This window comes from Pseudophryne corroboree, chromosome 6, assembly GCF_028390025.1.
Source record: "Pseudophryne corroboree isolate aPseCor3 chromosome 6, aPseCor3.hap2, whole genome shotgun sequence".
Lineage (NCBI taxonomy): Eukaryota > Metazoa > Chordata > Amphibia > Anura > Myobatrachidae > Pseudophryne > Pseudophryne corroboree.
The window spans coordinates 805713828-805740505 of record NC_086449.1 but is presented as its reverse complement, the minus strand read 5'-3'; the positions used below and the strand labels follow the sequence as shown (position 1 = coordinate 805740505).

The 26678-nt window shown below is 48.8% G+C and overlaps 1 protein-coding gene across 4 annotated transcripts in view; it reads right to left on the bottom strand.

Annotated features, from left to right (window-relative positions):
- Nucleotides 1-26678, bottom strand: part of DGKI (diacylglycerol kinase iota) — a 439065-nt gene that overhangs the window by 321420 nt on the left and 90967 nt on the right. The window contains exon 1 of one of the 4 annotated variants that reach the window (XM_063928995.1): nucleotides 17011-17178. The exons of the other annotated variants lie outside the window; for them this stretch is intronic. Coding sequence (XP_063785065.1) covers nucleotides 17011-17096 — 86 coding nt within the window. The 5' untranslated portion in view covers nucleotides 17097-17178. Of the gene's footprint in view, nucleotides 1-17010; nucleotides 17179-26678 lie in introns of those variants that run through there. 4 annotated transcript variants of the gene reach the window in all.

Below are 26678 nucleotides of genomic sequence, written 5' to 3'. Positions count from 1 at the left end.
CACCGGGCTCCACTAGCTGGACAGATAATGCCACAGCCGGGGGTCACTTTTATATAGTGCCCTGAGGCCGTGGCATCAAAAATCCAACTAGTCACCCCTGGCCGGGGTACCCTGGGGGAGTGGGGACCCCTTCAATCAAGGGGTCCCCCCCCCAGCCACCCAAGGGCCAGGGGTGAAGCCCGAGGCTGTCCCCCCCCATCCAATGGGCTGCGGATGGGGGGGCTGATAGCCTTTTGTGATAATGAAAAGATATTGTTTTTAGTAGCAGTACTACAAGGCCCAGCAAGCCTCCCCCGCATGCTGGTACTTGGAGAACCACAAGTACCAGCATGCGGCGGAAAAACGGGCCCGCTGGTACCTGTAGTACTACTACTAAAAAAATACCCAAAAAAAGACAAGACACACACACCTTGAAAGTAAAGATTTATTACATACATGCACACAAACATACATACATACTTACCTTATGTTCACACGCAGGTCGGTCCTCTTCTCCAGTAGAATCCAAGGGGTACCTGTTGAATAAATTACACTCACCAGATCCAGGGTCCCAGGCTCCTCGTCGCATCCATGTGTAATCCACGTACTTGAATAAAATAACAAAACGGATACCCGAGCCACGAACTGAAAGGGGCCCCATGTTTTCACATGGGACTCCTTTCCCCGAATGCCAGAAACCCACTCTGACTTCTGTCTAAGTGGGTTTCTTCAGCCAATCAGGGAGCGCCACGTTGTAGCACTCTCCTGATCGGCTGTGTGCTCCTGTCCTGACTGACAGGCGGCACACGGCAGTGTTACAATGTAGCGCCTATGCGCTCCATTGTAACCAATGGTGGGAACTTTCTGCTCAGCGGTGACGTCACTTTAGGTCAACCGCAGGGCAGAAAGTTCCCACCATTGGTTACAATGGAGCGCATAGGCGCTACATTGTAACACTGCCGTGTGCCGCCTGTCAGTCAGGACAGGAGCACACAGCCGATCAGGAGAGTGCTACAACGTGGCGCTCCCTGATTGGCTGAAGAAACCCACTTAGACATCAGTCAGAGTGGGTTTCTGGCATTCGGGGAAAGGAGTCCCATGTGAAAACATGGGGCCCCTTTCAGTGCGTGCTCGGGTATCCGTTTTGTTATTTTATTCAAGTACCTGGATTACAAATGGTTGCCCCGAGGACCCTGGGACCCTGGATCTGGTGAGTAGAATTTATTCAACAGGTACCCCTTGGATTCTACTGGAGAAGAGGACCGACCTGCGTGTGAACATAAGGTAAGTATGTATGTATGTTTGTGTGCATGTATGTAATAAATCTTTACTTTCAAGGTGTGTGTGTCTTGTCTTTTTTTGGGTATTTTTTTAGTAGTAGTACTACAGGTACCAGCGGGCCCGTTTTTCCGCCGCATGCTGGTACTTGTGGTTCTCCAAGTACCAGCATGCGGGGGAGGCTTGCTGGGCCTTGTAGTACTGCTACTAAAAACAATATCTTTTCATTATCACAAAAGGCTATCAGCCCCCCCATCCGCAGCCCATTGGATGGGGGGGACAGCCTCGGGCTTCACCCCTGGCCCTTGGGTGGCTGGGGGGGGGGACCCCTTGATTGAAGGGGTCCCCACTCCCCCAGGGTACCCCGGCCAGGGGTGACTAGTTGGATTTTTGATGCCACGGCCGCAGGGCACTATATAAAAGTGACCCCCGGCTGTGGCATTATCTGCCCAGCTAGTGGAGCCCGGTGCTGGTTTTAGAAATACGGGGGACCCCTACTCTTTTTGTCCCCCGTATTTTTGGAACCAGGACCAGGCGCAGAGCCCGATGCTGGTTGCTTAAATATGGGGGAACCCCTGTCATTTTTTCCCCCATATTTTTGCAACCAGGATCGGCTCAAAGAGCCCGAGGCTGGTTATGCTTAGGAGGGGGGACCCCACGCAATTTTTTTAGAAAAAATAATCACTTTCCCACCCCTTCCCACTGATATACATGCACGGATCTCATGGATCCGTGCATGCCTATCCAATCACGAATAAAAAAAGCAGGTCTGTTTTTTTTAAGCACTTTTTTACGAGTTGTAATTTTTCACGGCAGTGTTTGTTTTTGCTTTGCACTTCTTAGTAAATGACCGAGATTCATAGTTAAACAGCCGCGTTTTGACCGATGGTGTATTCATTCGTAATTTTTTTGTTGGACTTCCAAAAAATTACGAATGCCCTCATCACTGCCGTGATTATTGCTTAGTAAATTACCAAGATGACACTTTGATGAAAAAACGGCATCTCGGTCAAAATCGGGACCTTAGTAAATTTACCCATTAGAGAGGGGTTTTTAACTGTATGTATGTGTGCATATATCCCCTCGGTGTCCCTGCCTGCACCCTCCTTGTAATTCCCCCTCAGTGACCCTGCCCATACACTCCTGTAATTCCCTTTCAGTGCAGAGGAGCAAACTCTGGGAGGCAACGGAGTCATCTGCCGCCGGGCTCCTGCTCTGTAGGGGGGCACCTCTCTTCTCATTCTGTAAAATCATTCAATTATCTCTTCCTCACTGTTCCCTGCACCTTACAAGTCACACCCTTTTTATTATAGATATATATTTTACAAGTGTCACACTCAGGGTTTGAACCCACGACCCATTGCACTGGAAGCAGACATCTTACTGATGAAGCTATTTGCTCCTGTATAGGAAACCTGAGAATTCTAACTATATGAAGTTACTTCTCTGACAATTACATATAACTTCATATAGTTTTAATTCTCATTCTTCCTGTACAGGAGCAAATAGCTCTATAAGTAAAGTGCCCGCCGTCAGCGTAACAGGTCACGGCTTCTAATCCTGGTTATGACTGCTAAGAAATGTGTGATTTAAAATGAACACTCTCTCTCTGTATATATATATATATATATATATATATACATACGCACACACACATATATTTATCTAAATTTAGGGGGGGCACCAATATTTATCTTGCCTCCGGGCAACTGGGACAAACTTACGCCACTGCCTCAGTGTCCCTGCCCGCACCATCCCTGTAACTGCCCCCTCTGTGACCCTGCCCATACACTCCTGTAATTCCCTCTCAGTGTCCCTGTCCGCACCCTTCCCATAATTCCCCCTCAGTATCCCTGCTCGCACCCTCCCCGTAATTCCCTCAGTGTCCCAGCCTGCACACTCCTCGTAATTCCCCCTCAGTGTCCCAGCCTGCACACACTCCTCGTAAATCCCCCCTCAGTGTACCTGCCTGCACCCTCCTCGTAATTCCATCTCAGTGTCCCTGCCTGCACCCTCATCGTAATTCCTCCTCAGTGTCCCTGCCTGCACCCCTCATCGTAATTCCTCCTCAGTGTCCCTGCCTGCACCCTCCTCGTAATTCCCCCTCAGTGTCCCAGCCTGCACCCTCCCCGTAATTCCCTCAGTGTCCCAGCCTGCACACTCCTCGTAATTCCCCCTCAGTGTCCCAGCCTGCACACTCCTCGTAATTCCCCCTCAGTGTCCCTGCCTGCACCCTCCTCGTAATTCCATCTCAGTGTCCCTGCCTGCACCCTCATCGTAATTCCTCCTCAGTGTCCCTGCCTGCACCCCTCATCGTAATTCCTCCTCAGTGTCCCTGCCTGCACCCCTCATCGTAATTCCTCCTCAGTGTCCCTGCCTGCACCCTCATCGTAATTCCTCCTCAGTGTCCCTGCCTGCACCCTCCTGTAATTCCCCCTCAGTGTCCCTGCCTGCACACTCCTGTAATTCCCCCTCAGTGTCCCTGCCTGCACACTCCTGTAATTCCCCCTCAGTGTCCCAGCCTGCACACTCCTCGTAATTCCCCCTCAGTGTCCCAGCCTGCACACTCCTCGTAATTCCCCCTCAGTGTCCCAGCCTGCACACTCCTCGTAATTCCCCCTCAGTGTCCCTGCCTGCACCCTCCTCGTAATTCCATCTCAGTGTCCCTGCCTGCACCCTCATCGTAATTCCTCCTCAGTGTCCCTGCCTGCACCCCTCATCGTAATTCCTCCTCAGTGTCCCTGCCTGCACCCCTCATCGTAATTCCTCCTCAGTGTCCCTGCCTGCACCCCTCATCGTAATTCCTCCTCAGTGTCCCTGCCTGCACCCTCCTGTAATTCCCCCTCAGTGTCCCTGCCTGCACACTCCTGTAATTCCCCCTCAGTGTCCCTGCCTGCACACTCCTGTAATTCCCCCTCAGTGTCCCAGCCTGCACACTCCTCGTAATTCCCCCTCAGTGTCCCAGCCTGCACACTCCTCGTAATTCCCCCTCAGTGTCCCTGCCTGCACCCTCCTCGTAATTCCATCTCAGTGTCCCAGCCTGCACACTCCTCGTAATTCCCCCTCAGTGTCCCAGCCTGCACACTCCTCATAATTCCCCCTCAGTGTCCCTGCCTGCACCCTCCTCGTAATTCCATCTCAGTGTCCCTGCCTGCACCCTCATCGTAATTCCTCCTCAGTGTCCCTGCCTGCACCCCTCATCAGAATTCCATCTCAGTGTCCCTGCCTGCACCCTCATCGTAATTCCTCCTCAGTGTCCCTGCCTGCACCCCTCATCGTAATTACTCCTCAGTGTCCCTGCCTGCACCCCTCCATGTAATTCTCCCTCAGTCTCCCTGCCCGCACCCTCCCTGTAATTCTCCCTCAGTGTTCCTAACCTTAGTGTCCCTGTGACTCCCCGCTCAGTGTCCCTGCCCACACCCTCCTGTAATTCCCCCTCAGTGTCCCTGCCCGTACCCTCCCCGTAATTCCCTCTCAGTGTCCCTGTCCACACCCTTCTCATAATTCCTCCTCAGTGTCCCTGCTCGCGGTATCCGGACTCCAGGTCGACAGCACAAAGGTCGACACACCTTATGTCAACGCCAATTGGTCGACACACCTTAGGTCGACATGGACAAAAGGTCGATAGGAACAAGGTCGACATGGAAAAAGGTCGACATGAATTTTTCACGATTTTTTTCTTTTTTTGAACCTTTTCATACTTAACGATCCACGTGGACTACGATTGGAACGGTAAAGTGTGCCGAGCTAAGCGGTTGCGGAGCGAAGGCACCATGCCCGAAGCATGGCGAGCGAAGCGAGCCATGCGAGGGGACGCGGTGCACTAATTGGGGTTCCCGGTCACTCTACGAAGAAAACGACACAAAAAAACACATAAAAAACTCATGTCGACCTTTTTCCATGTCGACCTTGTTCCTGTCGACCTTTTGTCCATGTCGACCTTTTGTCAATGTCGACCTAAGGTGTGTCGACCAATTGGCGTCGACCTAAGGTGTGTCGACCTTTGTGCTGTCGACCCTCAGTCCCAGACCCCTGCTCGCACCCTCCCCGTAATTCTATCTCAGTGTCCCTGCCCACACACTCCTGTAATTCCCCCAGTGTCCCTGCCCGCACCCTCCCTGTAACTGCCCCTCAGTGTCCCTGTCCGGATCCTCCTGTAATTCCCCCTCAGTGTCCCTGTCCGCACCCTCCTGTAATTCCCCCTCAGTGTCCCTGTCCGCACCCTCCTGTAATTCCCCCTCAGTGTCCCTGTCCGCACCCTCCTGTAATTCCTCCTCAGTGTCCCTGTCTGCACCCTCCTGTAATTCCCCCTCAGTGTCCCTGCTCGCACCCTCCCCGTAATTCTATCTCAGTGTCCCTGTCCACACCCTCCTCGTAATTCTATCTCAGTGTCCCTGCCCGCACGCTCCTGTAAGTCCCTCAGTGTCCCTGCCCACACCCTCCCTGTAATTCCCCCTCAGTGTCACTGCCCACACCCTCCTGTAATTCCCCCTCAGTGTCCCTGCCCACACCCTCCTGTAATTCCCCCTCAGTGTCACTGCCCACACCCTCCTGTAATTCCCCCTCAGTGTCCCTGCCCACACCCTCCTGTAATTCCCCCTCAGTGTCACTGCCCACACCCTCCTGTAATTCCCCCTCAGTGTCCCTGCCCACACCCTCCTGTAATTCCCCCTCAGTGTCCCTGCCCGCACCCTCCTGTAATTCCCCCTCAGGGTCCCTGCCCGCACCCTCCCTGTAATTCCCCCTCAGTGTCCCTGTCCGCACACTCCTGTAATTCCCCCTCAGTGTCCCTGCCCGCACACTCCTGTAATTCCCCCTCAGTGTCCCTGCCCACACCCTCCTGTAATTCCCCCTCAGTGTCCCTGCCCACACCCTCCTGTAATTCCCCCTCAGTGTCCCTGCCCGCACCCTCCTGTAATTCCCCCTCAGGGTCCCTGCCCGCACCCTCCCTGTAATTCCCCCTCAGTGTCCCTGCCCACACACTCCTGTAATTCCCCCTCAGTGTCCCTGCCCGCACACTCCTGTAATTCCCCCTCAGTGTCCCTGCCCGCACCCTCCTGTAATTCCCCCTCAGGGTCCCTGCCCGCACCCTCCCTGTAATTCCCCCTCAGTGTCCCTGTCCGCACACTCCTGTAATTCCCCCTCAGTGTCCCTGCCCACACACTCCTGTAATTCCCCCAGTGTCCCTGCCCGCACACTCCTGTAATTCCCCCAGTGTCCCTGCCCACACACTCCTGTAATTCCCCCAGTGTCCCTGCCCACACACTCCTGTAATTCCCCCAGTGTCCCTGCCCACACACTCCTGTAATTCCCCCAGTGTCCCTGCCCGCACACTCCTGTAATTCCCCCAGTGTCCCTGTCCACACCCTCCCTGTAAGCCCTCCACCTCATTGCCCCTACCGGCACCCTCCCTGTAATTCTCCCACAGTGTCCCTGACCTCAGCCTATCTGTAACTCCCCCCTCTGTGTCCCTGGGTGGGGGAGGTGGGGGGGCGCTAGTTCCTTACTTTGCCAGGGGCGCTCAGACCCCTAGATACACCCCTGCGCAGCAGATACCTACTGCAATCCTTCCATTCCCGCCTACAGCCAGGGCAGTCAAGAGCCGGGATGGGCCCAGGTACTTTTCAAGGGGTGTGGCATAATCATAAGGCGTAGTCATGTACCCTTAGAAAAAAAGACCAAAAAAATAGTATTTTAAGCACCTCCATGGCCACACTGCTGCCCAGTACACAACATTGTGCGCTGGGCTGAGGAAAAGAGCTGCAGCTGCTGCTGCTAGGTAAGGGGAAGGGGGCCTGGGCCCCTACTGGACCCTCACTGGGCCCCTCCATCAGACCTGGGCCCGGGTAATTTGTGCCCTCTACCCCACTCTCTCGGCACCACTGCCTACAGCCACAGCCCACATAGGCTTCTATGAAGGATGCAATGTTGCCAGATATACCAAGCTTGGCAGAGTTCGGCCCCCGCAGCTAACACCATCTGAAGATGGCGTTAGTCCGCTGTAGCCTATGGGCTACATATCGCAAACTTATCCGACAGAGTGTTCACCCGGAACCCTTCCAGGCAATGGGTGCAGCGTACGCAAGGTCAGCGGGCCACGCGTGCGCATTAGTTCCGCTTCCACTCCGAGCACAGCGCAGGGGCGGGATTCTTTCTGGGCCCCTGTCCCTGCGGTTGCTGAATAATACATTTCCCCGGTATAATCACATACTGCAATGTGATGCCGGATGCGAATATCGCGCCCGGAGCGCATCTGAATTTGCTTTCATGCCTCGGACCGATTGCAAATATCAAATAATGTAAATTTACAGCAGCGTCAATAGTGGGAGGGATAAAAAAAAAACACTCAGCCAATCAGACGCGGCTACTGATCGTCATAATCCGGGGTTGGGCACCAGCAAGTGACACGCCTCCTGACAGGTGCATACGCCTCATTGTTGGGTTCTGCACGGGAAGCATTGGCGTGAACGGGCCTTGCTGTGATTGGCTAATGTAGTTTCAGTAAGAAAGTTCATTTGTAATGTGCAGATGGTCAGGAAGTAAGGCCGGGCAATGTGTAAGAATAGCAACTACTTACTGGATGGTGCAGGTTTGGAGGGCTACGGGGGTCATTCCGAGTTGATCGCTCGCTAGCACTTTTTAGCAGCCGTGCAAACGCTATACCGCCGCCCACTGGGAGTGTATTTTAGCTTAGCAGAAGTGCGAATGAAAGGATCGCACAGCGGCTACAAAATTATTTTGTGCAGTTTCAGAGTAGCTCAATACCTACTCAGCGCTTGCGATCACTTCAGCCTGTTCAGTTCCGGTTTTGACGTCATGAACACGCCCAGCGTTCTCCCAGCCACGCCTGCGTTTTTCCTGGCACACCTGCGTTTTTTCGAACACTACCTGAAAACGGTCAGTTGACACCCAGAAACGCCCACATCACGTCAATCACTCTGCGGCAGCCAGTGCGACTGAAAAGCTTCGCGAGACCCTGTGTGAAACGACATTGTTCGTTGTAATAGTACGTCGCGCATGCGCCGCATACGCATTAGCAGAAGTTACTTTTTTGCCTTATCGCTGCACAGCGACCGAATGCAGCTAGCGATCAGCTCGGAATGACCACCCATGAGCCCTGATTCTAAAACTACAAGTGTTGCCATCATTGCGGAAATGTTCTGTCAACTGCAGAGCTGTTTGGGTATTACTGTGGCTGCGTGACGCAATACCACACATGACTAGCTGTGATACACCTCAATAGCCACACTTCCCTGCAATGCTTTTCCTGGTGAGAGCGGACTGCCACCGAGACTCCAATCAATAGGGTGAAAGCTGCTTCTACGGACTGAATGCTACATAAAAAAACAGGCAACGGCCTACAGAACTGAAAGCAGGAGAAGTGGTACTGTGCAACCGCCCTACTTACGGCAAAATGTGTGGATCATAGGGTCCACAGTGACTAGGTCGACCACTATTGGTCGACAGTGACTTGGTTGACACCTGAAATAGGCCGACACTGCCATTAGGTCGACACGGAAAAAGGTCGACGTGCATTTTTTAATATATTTTTGTGCCGTTTTATTCGTAAAAGTGACCTGGAACCCCAATTAGTGCGCCGTGTCCCCTCGCATTCGGGCAAGGTGCCTCGCTCCTCTACCGCTGCGCTCGGCACGGTTATTATTCCCAATCGTAGTCCACGTGGATCATAAAGTAAGAAAAAGTTCCAAAAATGGTGAAAAACTCATGTCGACCTTTTCATGTGTCGACCTTTGCCACGTTAACCTAATGCGTGTAGGCCAATAGTGGTCGACCTAATGAGTGTCAGGCCTAAGTGCCGTCGACCTAAATACCGGATATTTGAAAAACAACATATACTGAGAATTACGCTCTTCATACAGAGCAAGATACAGTAAGTGGTACTGTGTAATGTTCCTTATATACAAATCGGCTAGCGTAAAGGGGGTCATTCTGACCCGTTCGCTCGCTGCGTTTTAACGCAGCCGAGCGAACGGGTCCCTACTGCGCATGCGCCGGCGCCGTAGTGCGCCGGAGCATGCCAGACGGCCGAAGGCCGTAGCAGGGATGCGATCACCTCTGCCTGATTGACAGGCAGAGGCGGTCACTGGGCGGGATGGGGCGGAACAGTGGCATTTGGCCGCCGTTTCGTGGTCGCGCTCCGGCCAAAGCAGGCGTGGCCGGACCGAACGGGGTGCGGCCCACAGCGGCTGCGTGACATCACACGCAGCCGCTGCGGGTCGGGGAGCGATGAGTAGCTCCCGGCCAGCACGCTAAAGCTGCGCTGGCCGGGAGCTACTCTTGAAGTGTAAAGGCATCACCGCTGTGCGATGCCTTTGCACTTCTGCGAGGGGGGGCCGGACTGACATGCGGGGTGGGCTAGCCCTGTGCTGGGCGTCCCCCCCCTTCCCCGCATGTCAGTGTGAATGATCGTAGCTGTGCTAAATTAGCACAGCTACGATCAACTCGGAATGACCCCCCAAAGAGCAAGCAGTACTGTGCAGTTTCCTATCTGAATGGCGAGTGATACTTTTGTGGCCGATTGCACCTGTCTGCCTGCCTTGTGCATATATGGAAGCGTGCCTATATTCTGCTTTTGGGATGGTCCTTTTGTTTGAACACGGTACTGTCCAAAACAAGCTCCTTACTTCATGCAAACTTCTGTCCACTCACAGACGCCGCCATCCTAACACGCAGGGGGTGTGGCCACAATCACACAAACAAAAAATGATTCTTCTCCCTGCATGGCTGGCTGGGGCCCCTTAAAAAGTCTGGCCTGGGTAATTTGTACCCACTCCCCCCTCTGGCACCCCTGGATATATCTACAGTATCATGGACATAGGGAGTGTCAGAGACTGAGGCTATTTAACCCTACTTTAGATAACTACTATGAATTATCCGCTGCGTGTTGAAACTGGGCCGCAACCCCTGGGAGAATAGATAATGGTAACAGACTCCCTGTTTATGTACAAGTATAAATCTGTTTGCACACACCCCCAGCCCAGGTAATATTACTGATACATTGCAAACCGTCAATCAGGTGTGCAAACAAGGTATTCTACGATGAGACGCAGTGGCGCTACTGTACAGGGCGATTCAAAAGTCGTAGTGCACCCTTTTGTTTTAAAAACTGTGCAGGAAATGGGAAAAACTGAATACTCCTGTAAGGTATGGGTGAGGTGATGCTATCTTTTAGGGTATGTACCGAACATGGGCGCCATCTTGAAATCGGCCATCTTGAATCTAAGTCAGTTTTTTTTCAAATGGAAAGAGGGTCGTGTAACATGTCAAACAACATTAGAATTTGCTGACAAATGTATTGCTGCAAACAGATTTGAAATAGCAGTTACGGTTCAAAAGTTACAACACTTTTTTTGTTGCAGGTAACTGAAGATGACTTTGACAAAAGGGGAGAGAATTGAGGTTACTATTCCCAATCGTAGTCAACGTGGATCATAAAGAATGAAAAAGTAAAAAAAAAAATGAAGGAAAAAAATTGTGAAAAATTCATGTCGACCTTTTCATGTGCCTACCTTTGCCACGTCGACCTAATGACCATGTCGATCTAATGCATGTCGACCAATAGCGGTCAACCTAATGAGTGTCGACCTAAAGACCGGATACCCCTCTGATGGGGGACTTATCCCTGCGCAATGCAGACCACGGTGTTTTACAGCATGCACCCAGTTTGCTTTCAAGACAGAACTCAGTGGCGCACGCAGGGGGGGTTTCCAAGTACCTGGAAACCCACCCTGATGAGCTGAATCTTTCATTTTTGAGATGGAGACATAGCTGTCTCCGTCTCAGTTAAAAGCCGCGATCGCGACCGTGGAGCTGCTGCAATGATGCAGCATCAGAGAGCTACAGTAGCTCTCTGCTTGTAGAATGTCCGGATGGGTGGAGGGGGGAGCTGCTGGCTGCGCATGCTCAGCCACAGCAGCTACCTCCGTCCTCACATTGCTGCCTGTCTGTTCCCAGCCCCTGATGGAACTGTATGTATGTATGTATGTATGTATGTATGTATGTGTGTATGTATGTATGTATGTATGTATGTGTGTTTGCGTCTATCTGCTTGTGTATGTATGTATGTATGTATGTGTGTATGTATGTATCTATGTATGAATATGTGTGTGTGGGTATATGTGTGTGCGCGCGCGTGCAGCGGTCTTTGGGGGTCATTCCGAGTTAAATTTAGCACAGCTACGATCATTCACACTGACATGCTGGGGGACGCCCAGCACAGGGCTAGTTCGCCCCGCATATCAGTGCCCTTCTTCCCCCCCCCCGCAGAAGTGCAAAGGCATCGTACAGCGGCAATGCCTTTAGACTTCAAGAGTAGCTCCCGACCAGCGCAGCTTTAGCGTGCTGGCCTGGAGCTACTCTTCGCTGACTGGCCCGCAGCAGCCGCCACGCCACGCAGCTGCCGCGGAACGCCCACCCCCCTCAACGGTCCGGCCACGCCTGCATTGGCCGGACCGCTCCCCCTAAACGGCGGCTTAACATCGCCGTCCAGCCCCCTCCCGCCCAGCGACCGCCTCTGCTTCAGAGGCGATCGCTAGGCAACGACGGCTGCCATGCGCCGGCGCACTGCGACGTCTGCACATGTGCAGTTCCGACCCGATTGCTGCGCTGCGACAAACTGCAGCGAGCAATCGGGTCGGAACGACCCCCTTTGTGAGTAGATTAATGTATTAAAGTACAAGAGCCATAGTGTACCGACGTTTTGATGCTGCGCAAGGCATTTTTTGCAAGGTGCTATGCTGTAGGCTTGACAAAAACGCCCTGCTCGGTGTTGACACGGTACATTGGTGGTCATTCCGAGTTGTTCGCTATGCTGCGATTTGTTGCTAAATGCGCATGTGCATGGTACGCAGAGCGTTAAGTTATTTAACACAAAACTTAGTAGATTTGCTGGTGTTCGAGCGACGCTTTTCAGTCGCACTGCGGTGAATGATTGACAGGAAAGGGGCGTTTCTGGGTGGTAACTGAGCGTTTTCTGGGAGTGTGCTAAAAAACGCAGGCGTGTCAGGGAAAAACGCAGGCATGCCTGGGGAAACGGGGGAGTGGCTAGCCGAACGCAGGGCGTGTTTGTGACGTCAAACCAGGAACTAAACGGACTGAACTGATCGCAATCTGTGAGTAGGTCTGGAGCTACTCAGAAACTGCAGGAAATTATTTAGTAGCAGTTCTGCTAATCTTTCGTTCGCTATTCTGCTAAGCTAAGATACACTCCCAGAGGGCGGCGGCCTAGCGTGTGCAATGCTGCTAAAAGCAGCTAGCGCGCGAACAACCCGGAATGAGGGCCATTATGCTTTTTGTACTTTTATACATTAATTTACTCACAAAGACCACTGCCTCCTGGTTTCCACTGCACGGAGAGGGTGTGTGTGTGTGTGTGTGTGTGTGTGTGTGTGTGTGTGTGTGTGTGTGTGTGTGTGTGTGTGTGTGTGTGTGTGTGTGTGTGTGTGTGTGTATATATAGTGGGGTGTGTGTGTGTGTGTGTGTGTGTGTGTGTGTGTGTGTGTGTGTGTGTGTGTGTGTATATATATATGTATATATATATATAAATATATATACACACACACACACACACACACACACCCATGCACCCACCCTCCCACGGAAACCCCCCTTACTAAATCCTACGTTTGCCCCTGGAACTCATTCATCACTGACAAGCTGTGGGAAGGTTTTGTCATCCTGCAGAAGCAATAACTGCAAATGTTATCAGACCAAAGATAACTCCTTCCACCGGGCAGCTTCAGACACTATCCAGCCATCAAAGCACAATATTGTCCAGGTAACTGCAATCCGTGATGTTATATAAAAATATACTTAGAAATATTAAAGAAGAAATCCAGAGCATGAAACCCACAGATCTAATACAATGGAATGGAGGGAGCCATTCCCAGGACACTCGTATAGCTCAACATCTAATGGTGACATTGTTATTAAGCCCTTGTTGGTCTCGGTACCAAGCAGAATACACCCAGCAGTAATTCCAAGAGAAACAGTGCTGGGAAATTGTCCGCACATATTGAATGAGTATAGATACTGACAAGGCCTGATTAAGGGTTCTGGCCGCCCTAGCATAATACACTTGTGACCCCAACACTACTGCCGAATTTATATTTGGAGTCACGAAAATGACATACACTTTAGAGACCTATATATAATACCAGCAGCATCCCAGAGACTGATATATAACTCAGAGCTCAATCCAGAGACTGATACAATACACAAAGCATCCCAGTGACAACCATACAATTCAAAGAGCACCTACGTGATGTCATACAATACATAGAGTGTCATAGTGACTGCTGTACATTACAAAGAGCATCCCAGTAACTGCTTTACAGTACAAAGAACAACCTAGTGATTGATAAACACTACAGAGAGCATCCAAGTTACTACATGCAATACAGAGAGCACCCACATGATGTCATACAATACATAGAATGTCACAGTGACTGCTGTACATTATAAAGAACATCCTAGTAACTGCTTTACAGTACAAAGAGCAACCCAGTGATTGATATACACTACAGAGAGCATCTAAGTTACTGCCATGCAATACAGAGAGCACCCACATGATGTCATACAATACATAGAGTGTCATAGTGACTGCTGTACATTATAAAGAGCATCCCAGTAACTGTTTTACAGTACAAAGTGCAACCCAGTGATTGATATACACTACAGAGAGCATCTAAGTTATTGCCATGCAATACAGAGAGCACTCACATGATGTTATACAATACATAGTGTCATAGTGACTTCTGTACATCATAAAGAGCATCCCAGTAGCTGCTTTACAGTACAAAGAGCAACCCAGTGATTGATATACACTACAGAGAGCATCTAAGTTACTGCCATGCAATACAGAGAGCACCCAAGTAACCATCACACAATACAGAGGGCATCCCCTTTACCTATATGCAATATAGAAAGCATCCTACTAACATATAGTACATATGCACACAGCTACTTACCTGCCCAAGGTACCTGTCACCTTTTGTCTCTGCTACAACATTGTCAATTTTTTTATTTTTACCTCCCACATAATGTATCTGTCTGTAGCCCCAGCATTCACACCATGGACAGAGCTCACTGAGGACCAGTCAAACAGTGGGAACCGAGATTTGAGGTATAGTTACCTTCCCCCTCCATCCTTCTCTGTCTTCATACAGTATATATATATATGTGTGTGTACCATAACAAACACCACAAATGTGATATTGAATTTGCCATCGCATAAAGGAGGTGCACTGCCTATTAAATCTTCATGTTTGGTCCTGAAGAAGAGGCTATGAGGTGTTCTGTACCTCTTTGCTGTATTTCTATGTTTTTCCAGACCTGGACCAATTGGATCATACCTAAAATGCAAACCTCAAAAGTCACATATATCCCTTATCAAGATCCCAAATCAATTTGTTGGGAAATTACTTTTCCCGCCTCAATTAGACAGACAGGAGAGCTCCGGAAGGAGATGACAATTACGGCGAAGAGAAAGTACGTAATGGAACTGTACTGCAAGCAGATGTACTAGGGCCATCAGAAAAATGATGTTAAATCCTTCAACAAGAGTATACACTCACAGTTATCCCTTAATAGTCACATAGGACAAATACAGAGGGTCAAAAAAATAAAGTGAGTTTCTTTAAATAGCTGTGAGATGACAAGTGTCGTTTACAATAAAATATACGTCCTTCCCACCAGACAGAGCTGAGGTCAACACCAGTCATCAAAGCAGTGGCATCACGGAGCGGGGAGCTCAGCTGTCACTGCCCACAGCCCGCTTCCGGCAGCTGTGGCATTCCACCCATTCCCAGGGCCGAGGGAGAGTGACAGCTGCCGGATCAGTTACACCAATCCCCACGCCAGCCACACATCTACCCGTCCGCACCGCATCCTATCCGGACATGTCTCAGCAACACAGTCTCGCCTGGAACAATGTGAAGGATTTCAGCCACATAACCTCAACATGGCCACTGGGACTACGAAGCCGCGCTAAGCCGCCCCTGAATCTGGCGTTTTGTACTCGCAGAAAAAGTAGTCACAAGTAATAAAATGATTGGTAATAATAGTAAGAACAGAATGCTGCCGTATAATCTACTGTATATACAGTATAGAAAAATATTAAAATATATATATATATATATATATATATATATATATATAAAAATCCACTATTTTTGAATCTTTTACAGATAACATAAAAAGTTGTGGGGTTTTTTTTTGGTTTAAACCCTGTCTTATTCTGACTAAGAGGGACATGTACTAAGCAGTGCAGTTGCCCATGGCAACCAATCAGCTGCTCTGTATACTTTTATAGTATGCAAATTATAAATGTTACGTCAGTGCTGATTGGTTGCCATAGGCAACTTCTCCACTGGCTCACTTCTCCACTTTTATCACTGCTTAGTACATATCCCCCTAAGTATCTTGTCAGACTCACTGGATACACGTCGGCGTCAGTGGATGGCGTATTCGCCGCCATCTCATTCTTCCATCAGAACTAGCCCCATTTATAAGACGCCGCTTTAATAAACGCTGATTTATCCGCAGCAGACAGAAGAAATAAATGTTTACAGCATCATTTTTAAGTGCGTAAAATATGCTTCAAAGCATTTAATGTGCTCCCCTTACAGCGTACGATAAAGTGCCACACTAAGTAGATGATTTTAATGTACAATTTATGTATTCACTTATTTTAGTTGTTCAAAGATGCACATAATATTTTAACAGGAGATGGATTTAAAATGCGCAGACTTAGGGGGAAACATATCAATGCTTGGAGAGAGAAAAGTGTAAAGAGATAAAGTACCAACCAATCGGCTACTGTCATATTTTAAACTCAACATGGCAGTTAGAACGAATTGGATGGTACTTTGGGGTCTATTTACTAAGCCTTGGAGTGAGATAAAAGTACCAACCAACCAGTTCTTGTCATATTTCAAACACAGCCTGTAAATTGGCAGTTAGGAGCTGATTGGCTGGTAATTTATCTCTGTCTACTTTATCTCTCTCCAAGGCTTCATACATAGACCCCTTTATCTCGCACCATATTCTCTCTTCAATACTTAGTAAATAGACCCCTATGTATCAAACATAGGAGAGAGATATGGGTCCTAAACATTGAGCGATCCGCAGCCGAGCTGCCCGACGGCGGATACGGGCGACCTGGCGGAGAGGGAGGGGGCAGTGACAGGGGGAGTGAAGTTTCTTCACTCCCCCCGTCACCCGGCTCCATAGAAGTGCAGGCAAATATGGACGATATCGTCCATATCGCCCTGCATGCAAAGCGACGGGGCACCAGCGATGAACGAGCGCGGGGCCGCACATCGTTCTTTGCTGGTGCCTCCACACTGAAAGATATGAACGGTATCTCGTTCATTAATGAACGAGATCGTTCATATCTTTCACTAATATCGCCCAGTGTGTGGGGCCCAATAGAGTGAAGAGAGATAAAGTACCAATGAATCAGCTCAAACACAGCCTGTAACACTGGAGTAGAGCTGATTGGCTGGTACTTTATCTCTCTTCACCTTATCTCCAAACACATATATATATATATATATGCCCCACAGCCTGTAAAACGGTAAGTAGAAGTTGATCGAAATATCTAAATACTTAAGAAGCATCAGGTTCTAACAGCCTATCGGCGACACTAATATCTGACTCTGCACTTAATGCACCTTTTGAAAAATTTTCACAGCAATTAGGATCCAGAGAATGTTCACACCCCGGACTCACCAGTCGTCCCAGGACGTGCTTCCTGAGAAGCTCTGAGTAAGTTTTAAAGAGGGATTCCGCCAGTTCTTTCTGTGATAAGGCTCCATTGTTTTGCAGTCACGGTGACTGAGCGGCACCAGTCACAGCACCCCAGATCAGGGGAGGCTGCAGTGCGTTCCTCTCTTCTAGCTGGAGGTCTGCTGTGTTACCCTGACACAATGCCCAGAGGGAGTGATCCACAGAGAGGGATCCGTGACAGCTGATGACATTGAAAAGCACACAGGCTGAGCTACCGGCTGGTGCAGCCAAGGATGCCTGGCCAAAATCCATTTATTGCTGCCTTTTATACAAATTGACTTTTAATTATTATTTTTCTTTCTCTTATAATAGTTTTGGCAGGATAAAGTCAAATAACTGACAGTTACATTGTATCCACAGTCTAGCAAATTGCTTTTGCAAATGACTGAGGGGGGAATTCAGACTGGATCGCTGCAGCGGCAGGGATCGCAGTCTAAAGCCCTTTGTGGAGTGCGCTCGCGCACCCTGGGAGGCCCAGTGAGATGCTAACAGCAGGCAGAGGCGGTTGCGGGGCGGGAGGAGGCGTGCCAGCAGCGTTAGAACGGCGTTGGCGGGGCGCCGTCCAGACAATGCAGGTGTGTCCGGACCACTGTGGGTGCGGGCTGCGTTGGCTACAGTCATTCAGACTGGCATACGGGGGGACTTCCAGCACAGGGCTATCGCGCCCCGCATGTCAGTGCCACCCCCCCAAGAAGTGCAAAAGCATCAGACAGCGGCGATGCCTTTGCACTTCAAGAGTAGCTCCCGGCCAGCGCAGCTTTAGCGTGCTGGCCAGGAGCTACTCATCGCTCCACCGCCCGCAGCCGCCCCCCCCCCCCCCCCAGTTCGGTCCGGCCACGCCTGCGTCGGCCGGACCGCGCCCACAAAACGCCGGCCAAATGCCACGCGTTCCGCCCCTCCCCCCTGCTCAGCGACCGCCTCTGCTTGTCAATCAGGCAGAGGCGATCGTGGCGGCACATGCGCAGTTCTGACCCAATCGCACCGCTGTGATAAACAGAATGACCACCATGGTTTTGCCCGGTTGCTAACTTTTTTGGTTTGCTTCCCAACCTGAATAACCCCCAGAGTTCGAAAAAGTTCACTTTATATTTTGTTTTGTTTTTAACAGGTAGCCGTGGAAACGGCAAAATCCAGCACAGTAATGTACCAAATGTCTAAATTGTTAAAAGTAATATAAAATGCAGCCCTTTCAGCTGAAGCAGACAACATTTTATAGTTTATTTAAAACCACCAAGCCTGACCATAAACTTGGAAATCAAAATGAATCAGGCTTTCAAATGGGCCAATTTAACATTTAATGTCAAACTGGTTCTAATTACTGGAGCATCTCTGGGTGCAAGTCAGTTCAGACAACATTGCTTTCAATTTGTGACACTATTGTTGACCACATCATATTAGGAAAGCACAGTTAGTGTAGTGGTTAGCATAACTGCCTCACAGCACTGGGGTGATGAGTGCAACTCCCAGTCATGTCTGATCTGTGTGGAGTTTGCATGTTCTCCTCATATTTGCGCCGGTGCCCTCCGGGTGTCCTGGCAGATTAACTGGCTTTTGTCAAGCTAATGTGTCCATGTGATAGGGAATATAGATAGGAGTCAGGGACTGACTGAAATATTCTCTGTAAAGTAATATGATGAATGACGAATAATGATTAGGAGCTGCAATGCTATACTAGCTGCTGTGGCCAGAAATGCCAGGCTTTTTTTTCTCTCTTTCCCCCTCTTCCCCTTATTCTCTCTCTCCCCCTCTTACTCTGCTGCTTCCTCACTCAAGATGAATACATGTCACAGATATGTCAGTGTGTGAGCAAATGGTAAGGTAAGTTACCGTGGAAGGTGGGAGAAGAGGTATCAGTGGTATGTTGTTCGCCACTGGTGGCGGGGAGAGCTGTAAGTGGCGGACACCAACAACCTTTCTTTGCATGCCACCATCCATCTCTCACTGTGCATGTCATAAACCGTCAATTTAGCTGCATTATATTATATATACCTAGCCCATGCCACAATAGACTCCCCCCCCCCCCAACCCCTCCCCACCATAACCTTATACACTACATAACCATATAATCACTTCAGTCCGGACTTTAAATCACGGTGAATACTTATCTCCTAACAGTCCCTCTTTTGGTGAGGCTGTCCCAACTTTCATACTGCTCTCATCAAAATTGAGGAACAAATTAATAATAGCACGACACAACTGGCAAACGTAACCGAAATAGTTGTCCAGTGATTCAACCCTGGGAATTAATCTAGGGAGGTAATTCTGTTGATGCCAAACCCAAGATAAATGGAGACGGATAAACTATTAGTGGGTATTGTATACAGAAATCCGGATACATGGAATATTGGGGGTCATTCTGAGTTGATCGCTAGCTGTCATTGTTCGCAGTGCAGCGATCAGGCTAAAAATCAGCATTTCTGCGCATGCTCCACAATGCGCACGCATGTCGTACGGGTACAAATCCCTTTGTGATTGTGCACAGGTTCTAGCAAAGTTTTCAGTCACACTGACGTCCGCAAGAGGATTGACCCGTTTCTGGGTGTCAACTGACCGTTTTCAGGAAGTGTTTGCAAAAACGCAGGCGTGTCTGAAAAAACGCAGGCGTGGCTGGGCGTTCGCTGGGCGGGTGTATTACGTCAACTCTGGACACGAATAGGCTGAAGTGTTCGCAAGCGCTGGGTCGGTTCAGAGCTACTCTGAAACTACACAAACTGTTTTTGCAGAGTTTGGCTGCATAAGCGTTCGCACTTCTGCTAAGCTAAAATACACTCCCCAGTGGGCGGCGGCATAGCGTTTGCACGGCTGCTAAAACTAGCTAGCGAGCGATCAACTCGGAATGACCCCCTTTATACATGCAAAGCAGTGCACACAACACACACACACAAGGTTTGGAGGATGCAAATGTGACCCTTTCCTCCCGCTCCTCCTGCAGGAAGCGAACCATGGAGCAGATAGAGAGGATCACAGTGTGCCAACCACACACACGTAAGGTGTCTGCCTCAACGAGGCGCTGACAACACGCACACCTTGTGTAACAGTACAGACATCACACACTACGTACACACTGTTCTCCTAACATGTCTGCGGGGATAAAAATACACCTTGTGCCTCTGTCTGCATAGCAATGTCATCCGAGTTTACCAGCCTGCTACGTGGACTCTCAAACATCATACCCATACTGTGGGGGAGATGCATCAAGCCTTGAACAGAGATAAAGTGGATCAGTTGCCGCCCACCAGCTTCCAACTGTCATTTTAAACACTGCTAGATAATGACAGCTAATAGCTGATAGGTCACTTTGGCCAATTACTTCACTTTATCTCTCTCTCCAAGGCTTGATACGTCTCCCCCCTGTATGTACTTGCTAAACATCTCATTCCAAAACCATGGGCAAAAACCATAATGTGGACTTTGCAGCTATAATACACCCCTCTCTTCTAAGAGAGAGTTCCACTAGATTTTGGAACACGGCTTCAGGAAATTTGCATCCTTTAAGCCACAAGCAGGTTAGTGAGTCAGAGCACTGACATAGCCTGGACCACAATTGGCTTTTTGATTCATCCCCAAGGTGTATGATGGGTCAGATGGGGTGAGGTCAGGGCTCTGTGTTGGCCAATCAAATTCTACTACACCAAACTCAGCAAACCATTTTCTGCTGGACCACGCTTTGTCCACGGGGGGCATTGTTATGCTGAAACTGAAATGGACCTCCCCCAAACTGTTGTCACAAAGTTAGACGTACACAGGTCGTTGCAAGCTGTAGAGTAAGATTTCCCTTCCTTGGAAGTAAAGGCCCCCGGACAAACCACACAAAGCATCCCCAGACCAGTATTCCTCCTCCACCAATCCTTAGAGTTGGCACTCAGGCAGGAAGCGTCTTGCTGGCATCCGCCAAACCCAGATTTGCCCGTCAGACTGCCAGATGGTGAAGCGTGGGAACGCATTCCCACTCCAGGCAAAGTTTGGCATTGCACATGGTGATCTGAAGCTTGTGTACGGTTGTTTAGCCATGGAAACCCGTCCATGAAACTGCCAATGAACATCTCTGGTGCTGATGCTGCTTTCAGAGGCGGTGTGAAACTTGTTTGCAAGAGAGCAGATGATTTTTTCCATGCTATAACGCGCTTCAGCACTCAGCAATCCTATTCGAAGAGCTTGCAAGGCTGACCACTGTGCAGCTGAGCAGTTGTTGCTCCTGTGTGTTTACACTTCCTGATAACAAACCTTAGTGACCAGGTCAGCTCTAGCAGGGCAGCTATTGCTGGAAGGTGGCATTCTATGACAGTGTCATGTTGGAACCCAATGAGCTATTGAGTACAAGACCATGCTGTTAATGTGTGACCATGGAGATAGTATGGCTGTAGGCACTTGTTCATACTTGCAGACTTTTAGGCTGCTCTCACCGGGAGAGAGCAGCCAGGACGTCTCAGCAGGGGGGCGGGCAGTAACATAACGTGCAGAGGGGGGCGGGCCAGAGGCGGAACAGGAGCGTGGTGGAGGCGAAACGGGGCGTGGTTGCGGGATCGCGTCACGTAAGCCACTCCCCCTGCTGTGTAATGCCGCTATTACCGGCATTATACAGCAGGGGGGCGTGGTTATGATGACGCGATTCAACAAGAATCGCGCCATCGCCTGCCCGGACTGCCCATTTTACTCGCTAAGTGGGCGGCCGGGCAGTGGGAGACCCCTCAAATTGGGAGACTTGTCCGATTTTCGGGAGCCTCCCGGCCATTCTGGGAGAGTAGGCAAGTATGCACTTGTTAGCTAGGGGTGTGTCTGAAGAGACCAAATACAAAAAGTAGAGGCGTCCACATAATTTTGGCCACATAGGGCCTAATTCAAGGTTGATTGCAAAACAACATTTTCCTCTAATGGGCAAAACCATGTGCAGTGCAGGAGGGGCAGATGTAACATGTGCAGAGAGAGTTAGATTTGGGTGGGGTGTGTTCAAACTGAAATCTAAATTGCAGTGTAAAAATAAAGCAGCCAGTATTTACCCTGCACAGAAACAAAATAACCCACCCAAATCTAACTCTCTCTGCACATGTTACATCTGCCCCACCTGCACTGCACATGCTTTTGCCCATTAGAGGAAAATGTTGTTTTGCAATCAACCTTGAATTAGGCCCATAGTGTATTATGCTAGGAGAAAAAGGAAGAAAAAAAATAAATGAAAGGTACATTACACAGTAATCCTACATGTAGGGAAATCGGTACAAGGCTAATTCTTTGTCAGAGAGGGGATCCGGTCTCTACGTTGACAGTAACTAGGTCGACAGTGTCTAGGTGGACCACAATTGGTCGACAGTAACTAGGTCGACAGGGTTTCTAGGTCAAAAGGTCGGCATGAGTTTTTCACTTTTCTTTTTTTAACCTTTTCATATTTAACGATCCACGTGGACTACGACTGGAATGGTAACCTGTGCCGAGCGAAGCAATAGCGGAGCGAGGCACCTTGCCCGAAGCATGGCAAGCGAAGCGAGTTATGCGAGGGGACACGGTGCACTAATTGGGGTTCCCGGTCCCTTTACGAAGAAAAGGACACCAAAAAAAGCATGATAAACTCATGTCAACCTTTTGACCTGTCGACCTAGACCATGTCGACCTAGAGACCCTGTTGACCTAGTTACTGTCGACCAATAGTGGTCGACCTAGACACTGTCGACCTAGTTACTATCTACCTTCCATACCACACCCGTCAGAGAGATGCTTCAATGAAAAGTTACAGCTGGTGGTATAGCTACATACTGTAAGCAAATAATATTTTCCCCACTTGACTCGCGGTGCGATTGTCGCCTGTAGCACTAGCTTTGTATATTAGCAAAAACAAATATAAAGGGCGTTTACATCAGCGCGCACGCCTTCTCTCTGAGCGCACAGGATAAAAGAGCACGTGTGTGGAGGGGGGAAGAACCACACTGTGCAAACGTGTATACATCACATCCTGAACTACAACCTTATTCCACCCCTTTCACTAAATCATTTGCTTAAATGAATCATGAGATGGAGAACACATAATTATATAGTTACATAGTTAGTGAGGTTGAAAAGAGGCAAAATGCCCATCGGGTTCTACCTGTGTTCTGTGTTACGCTGTTCCTATTATAATGCACCTGCTGGAGTAATGGTTTAGTACCAATTGACAACTATGATTCTTACCACTCCCAGATATTAATGTCACTGTGCTAAATGCTATAACCCTGGATACTTTTTCCAGTTAAAAATGTGTCCAATCCGTTTTTAAATGCATTTACAGAGTCTGCCATTATTACCTTCTCCGGCAGGGAGTTCCAAATCTTTATTGCCCTTACCGTGAAGAAACCTTTCCTACGTTGTGTACGGAATTCTCTCTCCTCTAGCCTCAGCGAGTGCCCACGTGTCCTATACAGAGTTCTATTAGTAAACAAATCTGCTGCTAGCTCCTTGTAATACTGTATTTATACATTTAATTGTCTTTTATTTTAAATCACACATTTCTTAGCAGTCATAACCAGGATTAGAACCCATGACCTGTTACACTGACAGCAGACACTTTACTGATGGAGTTATTTGCTCCTGTACAGGAAGCATGAGAATTCTAACTATATGAAGTTACGTGTAATTGTCAGAGAAGTAGCTTCATATAGTTAGAATTCTCATATTTTCTATACAAGAGCAAACAGCTTCATCAGTAAGGTGTCTGCTTCTAGTGTAATGGGTTGTGGTTTCTAATCCTGGGTATGACACTTGTAAAATGTGTATATTCAGTATAATAAAAGAGGGTGTGATTTGTAAGGTGCAGGGACCAGTGAGGAAGTCGGCCACTGAAAAGACAGCGGCAGCTATCAATTAACTTAATTCAATGGTGTCACAGAATGGGAGGAGAGGTGCCCCCCTTTAGAGCAGGAGCCCGACGGCAGATGACTCCGTTGCCTCCCAGAGTTCTGCCTCTGAAGATATTAATAATGACGCCTCTTTTCTAGTGTATACATATTTAGCCTAGTAAGCCTTTCCTCGTACTCCAGTGTCTCTAACCCTTTAATCAGTTTAGTAGCTCGCCTTTGAACTCTTTCTAGTTCCCCGATATCTTTTTTATAATATGGTGCTCAAAACTGTACACCATATTCCAGATCCGGATGCACCAATGATTTGTACAGCGGCAGGATTACATCCTCGTCCCTCGTCTCAATACCCCGTTTTATGCACGCAAGCTCTTTACTTGCCTTCTTTGCTGCATTTTGACATTGTGTACTGTTATTAAGCCTATTATCTATGAGCACCCCCAAATCTTTTTCCACAACGGTTACCCCTATATTTTCCCCATTTAGAGTGTAGGATGCATGTGTGTTTTTTGTCCCAAAATGCATAACGTTGCATTTTTCTATATTGAACCTCATTCCCCATTTAGACGTCCAGGTTTCCAGTTTAAATAAGTCATTCTGTAGAGACTCCACATCACTTTCTGAATTAATTACCTTATACAGTTTAGTATTGTGGCAGGGACAGCATTTTTTCCATGTGAAAGTAATGTGGAGGATCCAGACCAGGTTTTGGAAGCAGTAGCAGAATCCCAGGTGTGTGATCAGCAGCACCTGGGATTTCCTGATATAAGGGTTTCCAGGGCAGAGTCACCTTGCTCTTGACGGTGGAATAGCTACCCAAGTGATACCCCTTTTACACTCGCAGAAAAATCCCGGGATATTGCACGTGAACGCGCATCATCCCGGGATTCTTCTCAGTGTAAATGGGTACAGGGACAATTTCCCGGGACGAGCATCCCGGGATTTCATCCCAGGTCAAAAGCAGGGTTGAACCCGGGACCGTCCCGGGAAGCTGCCAGTGTAAACGGGTATACCGGGTCAAGGCGACCCGGCACCCGTTCTCTTCATAGGAGGAGGCGGTGCTTGGAGAAGATTATCTCCAAGCACCGCCTCTGGGAGACTCGGCGGTGACGTCACTGACCCGGCAATATGCCGGGTCAGCCCGCTAATGTGAAAGGGTCATTCCCGGGAATGTGTCCCGGCAAATATACCGGGACACATTCCCGGGAATGAACTTTCCTGCGAGTGTAAAAGTGGTATTATAGGCCGGGTTGTGTGGGTTAGACTAGGGACCACTGGAGCGAGTCTGATATGCTGAGAGTGCCTGTATGCTACTGCCTGTAATACTGACTGCATATGGACTTAACTTGCTATGTGATGACCTGCTGTTCAAAATAAACACCAAAAGTGTTCATCTGAGTCCCCGTGTTTGTGATCCTTGTCACAGAATCACCTGCAAAGATTGACACGGTGCTTTCCGGGCTTATTCCTAGATCACTGATAAATATATTGAACAGTAGCGTCCCAAGTACGGACCCCTGTGGTATTCCGCTGACTACTGGTGCCCAGCTGGAGAACATTCTGTTGACCACTACTCGTTGTACCCTGTTATCCAGCCAATTACCTATCCATGTACAAACAGTGTATCCTAGGCCAAGTTCCCTTAATTTGCTGATCAGTCTCCTATTAGGCACTGTATCGAAGGCTTTTGCAAAATCTTAATACACCACGTCCACTGCTTTTCCCTGGTCAAGATTATCGCTCACTTCCTCGTAGAAGTTAATGCCATTCCTTATTATAATACACAATATTATGGTGCGTTTTTTACATTAGCAAAATGCCTCTGATTAAACTGCGCCTGGATTTGTGATTTCGGAAAAATGGCCAGCGCACACGGTATGCAGTAAACCCCATGACATTGCGCTCTGCCGCCTCTGCACAGGCTGGGTACTACTTGGTGAGCCTGGACTTGTGGTTCACCGATCACCAGCATGCAGGGAGGTTTGCTGGGACCTGTAGTCCCACTGTAAAGGACTATATTACTTTATACACTAGCACAAGCTATCAACCCCGCACCCACTTCCCAGGGGTGCGGGGGATAGGACCAGGCTTCATTCCATGTCTCGGATACCCTAGAGGGGGGAGTGGCCCAGGAAACTCCGGCCTGGATTAACGAGTTAGGGGGATTTAATGCTCCGGCCACGGGACCCATCAAGTATCCGGGGCTGTCTATGCTTTGGGGTGGGCCTCCATACATTTTTTTTTTCTATTTTAACTATTAACAGCAGGGTACATTGTACCGGTAGAGGACTGTTACTGAGTTCATGAGTAGAAGGGGGGTGGGTAGGCCCATTATTTTAATTTTCCACAAGTGACAGTTAAAAAGACCATTGAATGAGGCGGTGTACGGGCGCCTTCATGATGTACAGATCCAGACGTTGGAAGGAAAAAATCTGCCGATCACTGACACAAATCTGTAATGTATGGGAAAGGCAGATGGACCGGGGGAATCAAGACATCGGGGGAAAAATGTGATTGCTGATGTATGGTGGTCTTAAGTCATACATTCCAAGCCCCCAACCCCTGATTCCAGAGGGTTCAGCTGGACATTTAAAAGCCAATTTATTTATTTTTTTAATTCTCATTCATGTTTATTGGGTACTGCTCTTCTTAACACATATATGTATATATATATATATATATATATATATATATACTGTACACACATATGTATATACTGTATATATATATATATATATATATCTCAATAGATAGATAGATAGATATCGATAGATAGAGATATACAATATT